The 13,184-nt window shown below is 39.9% G+C and overlaps 1 protein-coding gene across 2 annotated transcripts; it reads right to left on the bottom strand.

Annotated features, from left to right (window-relative positions):
* Positions 1 to 1,577: 1,577 nt before the first annotated feature.
* On the bottom strand, positions 1,578 to 13,015 carry scinlb (scinderin like b). 2 transcript variants are annotated; one of them, XM_027030400.2, is made up of 17 exons: positions 12,926 to 13,015; positions 10,668 to 10,853; positions 9,066 to 9,220; positions 7,580 to 7,741; positions 7,110 to 7,259; positions 6,610 to 6,699; positions 6,376 to 6,508; positions 6,036 to 6,124; positions 5,555 to 5,770; positions 5,027 to 5,160; positions 4,463 to 4,553; positions 4,013 to 4,183; positions 3,632 to 3,806; positions 3,405 to 3,520; positions 3,092 to 3,169; positions 2,694 to 2,754; positions 1,578 to 2,577 (listed from the first exon to the last, which is right to left on the bottom strand). In XM_027030400.2, the coding sequence occupies exons 2-17, from the start codon at positions 10,846 to 10,848 to the stop codon at positions 2,429 to 2,431; spliced, it is 2,151 nt and encodes a 716-aa protein (XP_026886201.2). In that variant the 5' UTR covers positions 10,849 to 10,853; positions 12,926 to 13,015; the 3' UTR covers positions 1,578 to 2,428. The 2 variants fall into 2 exon arrangements, with proteins under 2 accessions (XP_026886201.2, XP_035384376.1); XM_035528483.1 differs by lacking the exon at positions 12,926 to 13,015 and adding an exon at positions 11,968 to 12,122.
* Between the last annotated feature and the right edge of the window lie 169 nt (positions 13,016 to 13,184).

The raw sequence follows: 13,184 nt of genomic DNA, 5'->3' as shown, positions 1-13,184 counted from the left end.
ATACAGGGCTTCTAAAAACAAAAGGGCATTGCACAGTATGATATACAGAGATTTCTTTCTTTGTAAATATACGGCATTCGTGCTTAGAAAAAAAGGGTTATCTCTGTCAGTCAGAGACTCTCAAGGAGCGTGTGGCTAAAATTATGCGGTACTATTAATTTTTCATATTGTGCTCCAAGCTTACAGAACACCCAGTGGAAGTGGTTAGAAAATTGGCACGTTCCCAATATAAGGCCTTCTGACATTTTATTTCTATGCTGAAATACCATCGCCTCAACAGAGAATGCAAATTAAAAAATAAAACAACAGTGTGATAATCAAATAAACATATTTTAATATTTGTTTAAATTCTCATCCTAACTTCAGGTAAATCATGAATGATTTTTTGCCTCATTGTTAGTACCCTGTCAGTATAAGAGAGGCAAATGTAGATTAAATAAACCAATAAAGAGTAGTTTATGTTTAAGAAAAAAAAAATTAAAACAAGAAAACATAATTGAATTATGAATCACATTGTCATTGACATATCTGTATATAATGATATTACATTTGTTCTTCCTTGGCTAAAGGTCCCAATAATTCAAGCTTTCTTAAGAACAGATTGTGATGGCACTAATTAACACATCTTGATAGAACACCAATTATTTATATATATGAGCAGTGCATATATAAAAACACAGAGCTTTATGAAAACAAATGTGTGGGCTGAATCCAACATTAGCCATTATTATATTATATTATAGAACCAACCAGAAACCCCACAGTCCTCACGGTCTGCATGCTTTTTGGACAAACTGGGTAGTCATGTCTGCTGAATTGGGAGGTTATTTACGTTGTTAATGATAAAAATGGCTAATGTTAGACCTGGAAAGCAAATGTGTGGCCAAACAAGACTTCATAAATAATTTTACAGATCATTCCGCTGTCATTTGTGCTAGTGATAAATGCTGGATCTACAGCACCTCCTGCTGGCCGTAAATAAACAACCACTCCATAACCGATCTGCTTTTTGAGAACTCTGTTGTCAAAACTGGCTGCTGTGGATTGATAATATACTACTCCAGTACAGGTCATTACTCTCTCTTCTATGGCAAACTCCTGCAGTTCATGATGGGTCAGGCCTTGTCTCATACCACTTGGCACCAGGCGAGCTTCTACAGGATTATACATTCACACTTCTCTGGGGGTGGGGGTCCCTGAAGGATGGATCAAATGGGGTTCAAATAAGGAGAATTATCAATAGATTTAAATGCACAAATGTTTGCATACACACCAACATGCACACATATGTATTTGTGAAAGTATGCGCACACACACACACATTCACAAAACCTAGAACTACTCAGATCTCTTTATCAGAAGCATCTCTTGTTTGTTGAATGTGAATGCACAGATTGTTTTTATTATGAAACCCAAGAGAAAACAGTGGGAAAAAACACAACACATGTGAATCTCTGTGTGCTTATTCTCTCATTACCATTCCAGCATCATATGGTCACAAATTTACAAGGGCAGACATCATCACTTATTTAAGCATGCAGTGTGGTGATGGAAAGAATGTAACCAGAGATGCTGTCTTTTTTTAAAATACGAGCAATTTATTCAAGGCAGAAGAAAGACATACAGTAGTGAAGTCTGCAATTCACTTTTCCTTACAAAATGTACCACTAATATGTCTTCCATCCAATACATGGACAATACGTATCCCATATACTTACACAAAGAACACTCAGGGGTCCAGCACATAGAGTGCTTTGTCCTAGTAACAGGTTCATATACACATCCTAGCAGATGAGTCTATTAGCACTAGCAAAACAATCAAATAAGTGCAGACAAATGAGGTTTAGATAATTATATAGGGAACTTCACAACACTCTATGAACCTGAATTATGTTTTAGCATCTTAAAATATTTATGAAAAAGTAAGTCACTGATAAGACCAGTCATGTGCTCTCATATGCTTGTTGTCTTAATAGTATCTCAACAACTGGTAGTGCTGAACCAGCTGCACAAAATTGGGCCTTAAGCCTGTAATGTAATACACTATAGAATAAACTTCAGTACATGAGTAAAAAAAAACAGACTTCTACCTAGTAACTGCAGCTTATCCGTAACCTGTTTCTGCATTAATAGTATTACGTTACTGACTTGCTAGAAAGAGCAGCCAAAATGATACTTGCACGCCTGACTTAGAGTGATCTTTATGCTTCAGTTCATTTGATAAACTAGGCCATTCGAAAATCAGAACAAGTGCAGCATTACTGGTTTACATGAGTTGGAGGGACTGTCTGTGACATGGCCATATGTTACAGCGAAATGATGCAATAGGTGAAAAGAGAAGTTTACCCGGCACTCATGCAAAGTGCAAGCACAAAAGGAAGAGCAAAGGGGTAGGGCTTCAAATTGGGGTTGGGGTTTAATATTTGGCCTAGATATTCTCCAGGGGGCTCTTCTCCCACATGCAGACATCCCATGCATGGAACCAGCCAGTAAAAATTGGGGGCTCAGCCCCCTGTTTAATGGTAGTGATGGGTATCCCACTACGACCAGACGGGTCCGTGTCCACATACTCCTTAGCTGTTGGGGGGAGAGGGATGCAAACACTCAGCTGTTGTTTTTGTTGCACCAAGAGTTTCTGTTCAGTATAAACATGATAATAAAGCATATGGTAGCAACCAAAATTGGCATCTGACCTATTTTTGGTGCCCCGGTCTTTTCCACTTCGTTGGCTTGGCTACCAACCCAAAGGAAGATCTGTGAATAAAAGCATCATGATTAGCTTGTTAACTTTGATTAGCTTGTTAACTTAGCTCAGTGGTTAAGGTACTTGTCTAGTAATCAGAAGGTTGCCAGTTCAAGCCCTGCCAGGTTGCCACTGCTGGACCCTGAGCAAGGCCCTTAACCCTCAAATGCTCAAGTTATGTTCAGTCAGATTTATAAAGTGCTCTGGATAAAAGCGTGATTTTAATTTAGTATTATTTATTAATATTTGATGTATTATTTATTTACTAAGATTAGTATTGGCTGGAATGAAAAGTATTTGCCTCCAAATATGCCCTTAAAGAACCAGCTATGGAAGAACTCCGCCCACCTGATCCCCAACATCCAGCAACATGACATCGTCGGTGGCCAGGTCGACCTGGCCAAAGTCTCCAGGCACCTCCTCTACCTGGGGGAAAGAGGGAGAGAAAGAGAGGGGGGAGAAAGAGAGCGAAAGGGAGGGAGAGAGCAGGAAAGTGACTCTCTCATTCAGCCAGGGAATGTCAACATATGGAACATTGGTAAATGTCTAGATCTCTTCGCAACTGATGTACTCACTTCAATGCTGAGGGCTGCTCCTTCAGCTTTTCATTCTTTTATTTAATAAAACAGACTGAGATTTTCTGCAAATCTGACTTAATTACCACTAGTCGTCCGGTCTTATTGGAGCAGCCAAACAGGCGAGGTGCTTTGATCATCTTCTGCAGGCTTTTGGAGGACTGATACTCCTTCTTCCCACCCAGGGCTGTCCAGAATGTCGCTACAGGGAGATATTGGTAAGCAATAGAAAATTAAAATAATTGTCTGGCCTAAAAAGGTTGTGTGCAGGTTCGAGTGCTGATCTTTAACGGAAACGTGCACAGCTCCACACCTGGCTCTTTGCCTTCTACCACATCAACAGGACTCCCACCCAGGAAGGTGACTACATGCTTGGAAGTAGCCACTTCCTCCTCGCTGGCACCGATGCCCCGCCACACAAACAGGGAATTGGGTGTCTTCAACACGAACACATCATTGGAGTTGAGGCTGCATGCAGAAGGAGTCACCTGGAGCGAGAGAGAGAGAGAGAGAGAGAGAGAGAGAGAGAGAGAGAGAGAGAGAGAGAGAGAGAGAGACAGAAAACATGAGGAGAGGAGAAGTAGTCAAGCAACTGTGAAGTAACGGATCAGTCTGATAGCTGCTAAGAAACTGATCAGTCATTGTCCACGTGCATCCGTCAGTCTAAAAGCCTCTGGCTAGATGCTCTGCCTACCTCCACAGCCCGAGTGGCATGAGTTGTGCTGCTGCGGATGTGGTAAAGACGGGTGCTGCCTGCCTTCGTCTGACCTCCTGTCCGGGAAGTGCCTCCCAAGTGTACGATCATGGGTTTTTTTTTAAACAAGCTCATCAGGTGGGGTGGCTCCTGGCCCTGGGTGACACGCACCTGTGCAAGACATTTACATTCTCAACCTTAAAACATTTACACCAAAAGAGGCCAGTTTGAATACATTCTGTTCCATTTTACTCTAATAAAAACAAATGTTCTCCAGGTGAGTCACCAGATGGAGCAATCTGTAACATTACTGCTGAAAGACTGTAATGAAATGTTGAATATACTTAAATCGCTAATGAACAACCCTGCAGATCTTTCAGGATTCTACAGAATGTTCACAGTAAAGTTAGAATGTACTCCAACGAAAAATTTGGGAAATAAGTGTCTTACCTGGACAGGCTCTCCACCCATGGAGTCATCCAGCTGGACAGTGAGGAAGGCTGAAGCAGCCAGCTCATCCTGCGTGCACTTTAACCCCTGCCTGAAAGCACAGCGAAACCTAGATTTACAACACCCATAATCATTTCGCTCTATGGCTATGCACAACACAGCTATTCCACTGAAGAAATTGTGCAGTAAAGTTTATGATTAAGACAGGGCTTGAGCCACAGCTGTGCCACATGTGGTTTCACTAGGAGAAAGGAACAGATGGTGCAGAGGGAACAGCATCTGCGGGCTAGAGCAGCAGAATCACACACTTAGAGTTAGCACTTAATAACCTCTGCACAGACAAACATCACAGTGCTGTTAACTGGACAGTTAGTACAAGCAGTCATATATATATATATATATATATTAAAAAATTACTATGACAAGGGCTCAGAATAAGACCAATCTGGGAAAAAGAAAAATAAATTTTAAAAAAAAGGAGGTAATGTGAGCGAGAAACTGTGACCTGCTAACACATGCTGTCTGCTCTTATAACTAGTCACAAAGGATTGTGGGTCCCCTTACCAGGTGTAGATGATGTGTTGCTCTCGACTTCCTTGTTTGTAGGTGTACAGGATGATGTAGCAGTCACCCCCGTAGAACTGACCGTAGGAGGCGGGCTCCACCGGCACTCGTGCACCTTCCTCCACACGCCAAATCTGAAGATGATCACAGGAAATCTTTCACATCTTTCAGTTTCTAAAGTACAAATATCTTCAGTGTGCCTTTTTTTTGGCTAAACGACTTTTTTTTTTTTTATTGTAAGGCTTCTCGCAGTGCTGATTATTAAGTAATTTAAATGCTAATTACTAAGTCATTTAAGTTATTAGCTGATTAAGAATTTGTCAGTTGTACTGCTAATGGTGGTGCAGGCTTGGCCAATTTCACTTGCTTTATGAGACAAATAAATTGAAAGTCAAAACTTCAACAATAAAGGTATTTCTAACTATTCTCTTAAGGCAAGAGCATGTTGGAGAAAATCTTACCAAAATTTAACCGCGGCACCTGTCTTTAAAGCAAAGCCGTAGGTTAGAACCTCTGGCCTGTATTTACCTGAATTTTTCCAGATCCGTCATCCACCATCTTGTGCTGGGCAGCCATGGCATGGTTGGAGTGCAGAGTGGAGGCATCAAAGGGGATCTGCTGCACATGCGCAATGCGGCCTATGGTGAATGGCTTGGTTGGACCCTTAGTTTGGTCCTTGTCCATCCAATTCTTGAAGAACTGCTTGAAAAGTGTGGTTTCGCCCCCTGCTGGCAACACCTGGATCTGCATTGGGGGAAAAAAGGCAGCACTTTAAATATCATTCATAGGATTCCTTTATAATTTCAGATGCTAAGTGGTTAGAAGACCAGTATTAGCCATCTGTGAGGATGTACCACAGAAAGGCTTCATATATGTAATAGAAGCACCATCTAATTCATAGGTAGATATTAAAATGCTTATGGATGTCGTCTAAAGGCCACTGAGATGAAGTGCTACTGAACATGATGGGTGTGGCCAAACAGAGATTGTGTGCAGTGAGGCTTTGTACCTGTGTTTTATTAGAGTAGTTCTTCTCTTTGATGAATTCCTGCGCTGCTGTCATGGCAGCTTTGCGCTCAGCTTCATTGGCTTTCGGACCTTAGAAGCAGAAATAGAGGACTGGGTTGAACAACCCTTTCGTACCATATTTCACCAGTATATCATTGCAATTAATAGAAACTAAAGGCTTAATGTATGGGGCCACTGTTATAAGCATTTACATCCTAGATATTAACCCCATTATTATTTTAACCCTGAAGTTGCACGATTTTCTTTAACCTAGTGCCTAGTCATATGATTCAACTGTTACATTCACCACAACTCATGTTCAAAGTCAATTGAGGCCACACCTTTCCAGACAAACACGTTGTTATCTACTCCATTGTCCAGGATGAAACACTCCTCAGGTATAAGCATCTCCTGTTTGAAGGGGTTGGATTGAGCTACGCATGCGGTCTTCATAGAGCCACTGGCATCGGATATCTATACAACGACAAACCAAACAAGCAAGCAAACAAGTCAATCCAATGTGGCCTATAACAACCACGAAATAAGACTTGGAAGATGTGGAAGAATTGCATTACCATGTAGAGCGCCGCCTTGTTCTTATTGGCTGTCTCCACCGTATCACTATCAGGTATAGGTGGGGAGATGGCAGTTTTGGGGCCAAGAGCCTGAGGGAGATATGGTACACACTGAGAGCCCATTCAGACACATGGCCTCCGGCACTGGGCACACCAAACAGACCAACTGCTCACCCTTATGCCAAAGGAATAGACAATACACTGAGTGACTGCCATGCAAAACAATGTCCTGCTGCTACTCCCTCAATCTCTCTGTTTCTGTGCCAATCATTAATCCAAACATTAAAGACAAAATATAGCAATTAAATAATGTCTAATAAATAATACTTAAAGTATTTTCATTAAAATCTCCTCAAATTTACACACTTTGCACAAATTACAAAAGTACTTCCCAACATGGATATATCTTGATATGGCTATATCACTGGACAGGAAGAGAATAAGGGGTAATATGACATTACAATAGAGGGCAATATGATTGGACAGGAACTTGTCCTCACATCAATGAGTGCCTGTGGTTCCTCCCCCTCCTCCACTACGTGCACCGTGGCCCGACCATTCCTCTCACCATCACGGATCTTTCTGGACATGTTTAAGGCCTGTGTCTTCTCGAACATGTTACACTGTTTCCCGTGCCACTGATAAATGTCCTAAAATGGAGGTGAAACATATGCAGTGCAATCTTAGCAGGTACCATTATAAAAAGATACAGCACTGAGGTATAGGTAAAAGATACGTGCTTGCACTATAAAAGGATTAAAGTCTAGATTAAAAATTATTTTAAAACAGTGAATCACCTATTAGAATCATAATTTAAGGCAAGACTGAGCTTTTTCCAGGTCCAGAGAAGAACTAAAACAATTATATTAGATCAAATATACATGTATTATGAGGTGGTTTATATAACAACAACAACAACAACAACAAAACTTTATAACTATGGCAGTGTGTGCTGCAAAGGAAACAGTACCTTGCCCAGGTCTATGATGAAGCAGTCTCCCTGGTTGAAACTGGCCCAGGAGAATTCCACCTCAGTGGCTCGAATGGTCCTTCTACCCTTCACATGCAGCACGTATTTCACATTCGCATCATTGGTCACCACATGACGGAATCCAGATGCAATGCCACCTTTCTGTGAGGAGGGAGAGACAGACACACAGAGACAGAGAGAGAGAGAAGATAATGGTAAAAAAAAAAAAAAAAAAGTGTCAAGAATTAGAGGATTTAAGATAGCTTTATGGTTCTCAAATACACTGCCGTCATGGTAAATATTTGACAATGTAGCCCAAATTATGTAGGACAAATATAATATACTGAAAATGTAGTAACATTTTAATGTTCCTGCTTCAAATTTTCTCACAAAAGAAGCCACTCCATTAAAGACTGAGGCTAACCGAGGCAAGCAGGACAAAAGATCCACTGCTGCCTTTCTCTCATCTGGAGGGGAAACATTTTGTGGTTAAAAAAAACAAAACAAAAACAAAAACAAAAAAAAACTGGTGTGTGAGCAGTGGGAAGAACATTTTATGACTGAAGTCATGAATGCCACATAACTGTCCCTTTGAAAGGTCTGCCTCTGCTGAACCCTGGATGCAGTCCAAAAGTAGGAACAACACACTGCCACGAGCACATATTACCAAACCGCAAGCTAATCTGAAGCAATTTTATTTTCAAGAGAAACTTTGGAGTTTTAATGGCAGGAGAAACAGATGTTCCTAGTCTGGACCTGGGGAACAGGAACCAACCCCTTTGTGCACAGAGTACACATGTGCTGTGTATTCGCCGTTTTGGTCAATGTTGCCACTCCCTTGAAGGTAAATGTACATTCACACTGCAGAAAAGCAGCAGAACACCAATGACCTTAGCCTTAATGGTGCTCAAAGGGCAGATGATCAATGTTTAACTGTGGTTTGTTCATTCCTTGTCTGCTGTTCATACATGTTCCTGGCTTTGTTTCCAGGTTATATAAGAGCATCACTGTAATCTTAATCACTGTAACTTTGTTAAGATTATTCTCCTTTTGTTGGCTATGTAGCTTTCCGCATGTTACTTTTGAGAAGGGACCTTAAAGTAAAGGATGTTTGGCTTGGATTTTTGCCATGACTAAAATATCTATTTATGTAAAGTCACAGTTGAACAGGATTTTAGTTTAAGGGGTTAAAGTGGCACACTAGAGTCCAGCCCCATTTCCAATAAGGAAGGATGAAAAGATTGGGACCTCCAGTGCCAAGTAACCGAGAATATAATTGGTTTGGGTTCTGTAGACACCATTATGAATATCTAAATGGAACCAGATCTCTGCAAAGCTGCTTTGTGACATGATCTATTGTGAAAATTACTATACAGATACATTTTTTACTGTACTGGAACAAACTGCATAATCTGCAGTGAGGATTCTATCTAATAAGCCACACAACTGAACGTTTGCCTGTGATGAGGGCCCTTTCATTTCTCACCTGGTACTTAATCCCAGACTTAAAATAGCCCTGGAAGGTGAGTGACTCGTTGCACTGGACCTCACGGTACTGCACCGGATACCCGCCAAGGTAATTATCCAGCTGCGTGCACAAAATGGCACATGCTCCGCTTTCATCCTGAGAACACTCTTCACCTGAGGTAGTCCATTAAAAAAAAAGGAAAAGAGAAATGAGGATAACTTCCCATTTAGCAAGGAGTAGTTAAAAATGTTATTTTCATTGTACAGAACTCGGGCACAACATTTTGGCAACAGCCCATCTGAGACATAATCGAGCCTACCGATGACCCCTCTGGGAGCACCACAGAGTGGATCTGCTTATGAAGCTATACGAACCCAACATACATCCCAACAAACTGCTAAGAGTCCTTCCTCTCCAAGCTCCTGAGCTCACCTATGGTTTTAGAATATGTTTCAAAAACATTTAATTCAAAATGATGCTCTGCCTTATTACATGTCTGTATTAAAGTTGCAATCTTCCCACAGGCCGAAGGAGTCAGGTTAAAAATATTACTTCTTGAAGCATCAACTATAACCTCACAGATGATCCCTTGGAATGTAACAAAAGCATGATATCAAACTCAATGCTATATAAGTAGATATGAATACTTTCTGCTACGTGGGCTTGTAATGACTGTTGAAAGAGGAGCAGATCTCTAGCTGAAATCTGGTTGCACTCATTACAGCTCCTACACTACACATCAACAAGCCCTGCGTATTCAACTTGTGGGAAGGAGTGAGCCTACACTGTACTAGGATGAAAAAATTCTTTTCTGTTTGTCAAAAGGTCAGCATATGGCATTGGTTAAAAGAATGCACCAGATGGGATGATATTTAGAGGACAAATTAGCATGAGAAAATTAGAAAGCTTCCATTATGGTCCCAGTAATAACTCAAGCACTCCAGTTCTTCTTGCATTCTTAAGATCCTTGTGCCTGGAAAAACCTTTTAAGATGTACAGCGTTCCCATGAGACCCTCTATTTTATTATAGAACATAGTGCACATCAAGTTCTCAAGAGGTCTTGATAGGAGGTACTGCACATGGCAAAAGTGTTCTTTTAATATTTTATGCAACTAAATTCACTAACTGCCAAACTGCAAACTGTTGCATCTAGGATCTAAGATATCAGACTGATCTATGCAAAGCAGCCACATCCTTCCTCCTCTAAATATGAGGCCATATGTAAGAAGACATTTCCTCATCTGTTAACATGCCAGTCTGGTTAAGCAGGAACTAGCCACAGAGCACTACCACCCAAGAGAAAGGTCTGAAATTACTGGGAACATTGTAAGCACCTCAGGGATCTTTGAGGGTGTGGTGGAGAGATGTTTTAAAACCTCTATTGTTTAACTACCTGAAGTTGCAGTGCCAAATGCAGTAATTTGCAGAGAGATTCTTTAAAGCTTGCAAAAGGTGGAGGACTTGAAACATTTGGAACTATACAAAAACACTGATATAAACACCTAAACGGCCATAAACACCTAAACGCCATTACTGAACACCCAAACCACAGTTGTTCCAACTAAGGTATCTGGAAGCAGTACACAACTGGAATATCCCTCACAGCCAAGAATACTCACCTAGCCACATGTGTATGTTATAGGATGGTAAAGATGTGGTGTACAGCAGAAGGTAGGCATCGCCCGTGTAGAAGTTGCCGTAGAGATTCTTTGGAACGGGCTTGAGGTCCATGTGCTCAATGCGCCATATCTTGAGGCCTGGCTCTTTTCCAGCTGTGGTAAACTCATTGTGGACAACCATGATGCCTAGGAAGAGAAACAGCAGAGGGGGAAATAGGGGTAGAACAACGTTAATTTATGACACTAGATGTTTGCCAGATGATTCTCCAAGACTGCAAACCAGTGCACATTTCTGTGCTACTACCGCTTCCAAGCAACCAAATATTCAGGGAGCAGAAAGTGTATAAAAAATTATACCATTTCAAAGTCAGAAGAACTAAATAATGATTGACTCAATCTATATCAAAGAAGCATTTTGGATTTTTTTTTTTAATATTGAACATGATTCTATTTGTAGCTGTTTAAAAGTAAATTGACTGAGTATTTTTAGCATGATATAAAAACTTTGCAATAAGAGTGAGTCATCACCTTTAATCATTACAGTAATGAAAACTTCAAAGGTATATTTGGATTAGAACCATAAACCAAAATGAACTTGCAGCCATGACAATGTACCTTACTGGTAGACCAGAGAAGAGTCAAGGGCAAATATAATATCTCTCTCTCTCTCTCTCTCTCTCTCTATCTATCTATCTATCTATCTATCTATCTATCTATCTATCTATCTATCTATATCTATATCTATATATATATCTATATCTATCTATATATATATATATATATATATATATATATATATATATATATATATATATATATATATATATATATATATATATATGATCTAGCTAAATGCCCACACCTAGCCATTCTGGATGTCACAGTGATGGATTAACACTATACAGGATTTAATACTCCGCTGGAACATTTAAGCAGACATATGGTTGAAAACCGTGTCTCAGTTACAATTGTAAAAACTGTAATAAACTGTTAATAACTGATGAAAGTGCTCCAATCTATTCATTGAATAAACCAACCCAATCAACTGGGTATAGATTTATTTATAAGTATTTTAAGATAGATAGCGTGGATTAAATGTACTATAACAATGACTTTAGCTCACATATTACTGGTCATGAGCACTCTCTACTACCAAAAGGACGAACGTGCATTTTAGCATAATTGTTTTAATCCTAACATTATAATGGGTTTAAATGGATGGAGGAAAAAGCTTAATGTAAATATTGCTACTTTATTCTTAGGTTGAAAGTTCATACTTTTGGTAATACATGGTACTCACGACCAGTAACTTGGGAGTAGTTTGGTGCTCCTACGCCATAGTTTTATACAATAAGTTCTACTTTTTCCACGTAAAAGCTTTAGAAAGTTAAATATTTTGGATGCTGATGATGCATTTAACTTCTCCTCAGTTATTCCCTGATTATGTCTACAGGATGTTATTTGTCTTCCAGCCGAATATATGAAAAAAAAGGAACAAAAAAAAAAACAACAACCCTATCTCGACACGAATTGCAGAACTAATAATGCGACCGTTTCCTAGTCACTTCTCTTTTTCGACATCGAAAAGATACTATGCTTTGACTCTCCGTCTGTCTGTTTTTAGCCTATATGTACAAAAGATAAAAATACTCAGAGGTAGAATACTTAAGAGGATTTTTTTTTCTCATAAAAGTAAATCAGTAGGATGCATTGCTATAGAAAGATGCTATTATCAGACAGCGAAATCTACTTGCACTGACCCGATGAATAGGTAGAAGTGAAGGGTTAAGATTATTTTAAAACAAAGAAACGCAAAAAAGTATCATAAAGCACCAGCTGTTGTTCAGGGAACCCCCTCTAACAGGTATTATTAGTTCTTCTTGGAATCATGGAAAACTTGCATCTAACGCCTGATTTTACTTTCGACTGCATATTCAAACATCATAGACTATAGTTGAGCAAGGCACCAGAACGTCTGCATACACATCTGGACGCTAAGAAACAAGAACTCTGACCACACCGCATCTAGCAGACGGTTGCCAAAAATCGCAACTCGTAGGTTCAGTTCACCTCTTTTTTTGCAACACAAGAAACAACTAGGCTGTGTTACCGCTGCATAAAATGGAATTACTATTATCTGTAACATTACTAGTCATTGCTTTTTGGCGAGCAGTCAAAAAGCCAAGACAATCATGATCACGATCACATTGCAGTAGATATAGGACACGAACTTTTAAATAATGACGAAAAATCCTTACACGAAAGACGAGACAGCTGCAGAGCAAGAAGTTCACCAGAAATGTATTCGCTGGAGTATGCAGCAGTTCCTTTCCAAAGTCGTGCCAAACTTGTGGAGGCAGTGTCTATTCTGTAATGGGGGCGTGTTTAGGCCTACCATAACACACTGGCAAGAATTATGAGACGGGACTATTGATCAGTGCAGAAAATATTTTATGACCACTTGTGCATTTACATGTACAGTTGCTACAACAGAAACATTTTAAACGAAACGATTTA

This window comes from Electrophorus electricus, chromosome 7 (genome assembly GCF_013358815.1).
Source record: "Electrophorus electricus isolate fEleEle1 chromosome 7, fEleEle1.pri, whole genome shotgun sequence".
Taxonomy (NCBI): domain Eukaryota; kingdom Metazoa; phylum Chordata; class Actinopteri; order Gymnotiformes; family Gymnotidae; genus Electrophorus; species Electrophorus electricus.
The sequence above is the reverse complement of the archived record's forward strand: the minus strand, read 5'-3'. Positions and strand labels throughout refer to the sequence as shown.

Coding starts and splice junctions, on each gene's coding strand:
- scinlb (XM_027030400.2), bottom strand. CDS start 10,848: ATGGTTGTCCACAATGAGTTTACCACAGCTGGAAAAGAGCCAGGCCTC. Junction 5,771..6,035: donor ACTACTCTAATAAAACACAG/GTACAAAGCCTC, acceptor CCCCCAATGCAG/ATCCAGGTGTTGCCAGCAGG. Junction 4,184..4,462: donor TGGGTGGAGAGCCTGTCCAG/GTAAGACACTTA, acceptor TGTCTTGCACAG/GTGCGTGTCACCCAGGGCCA.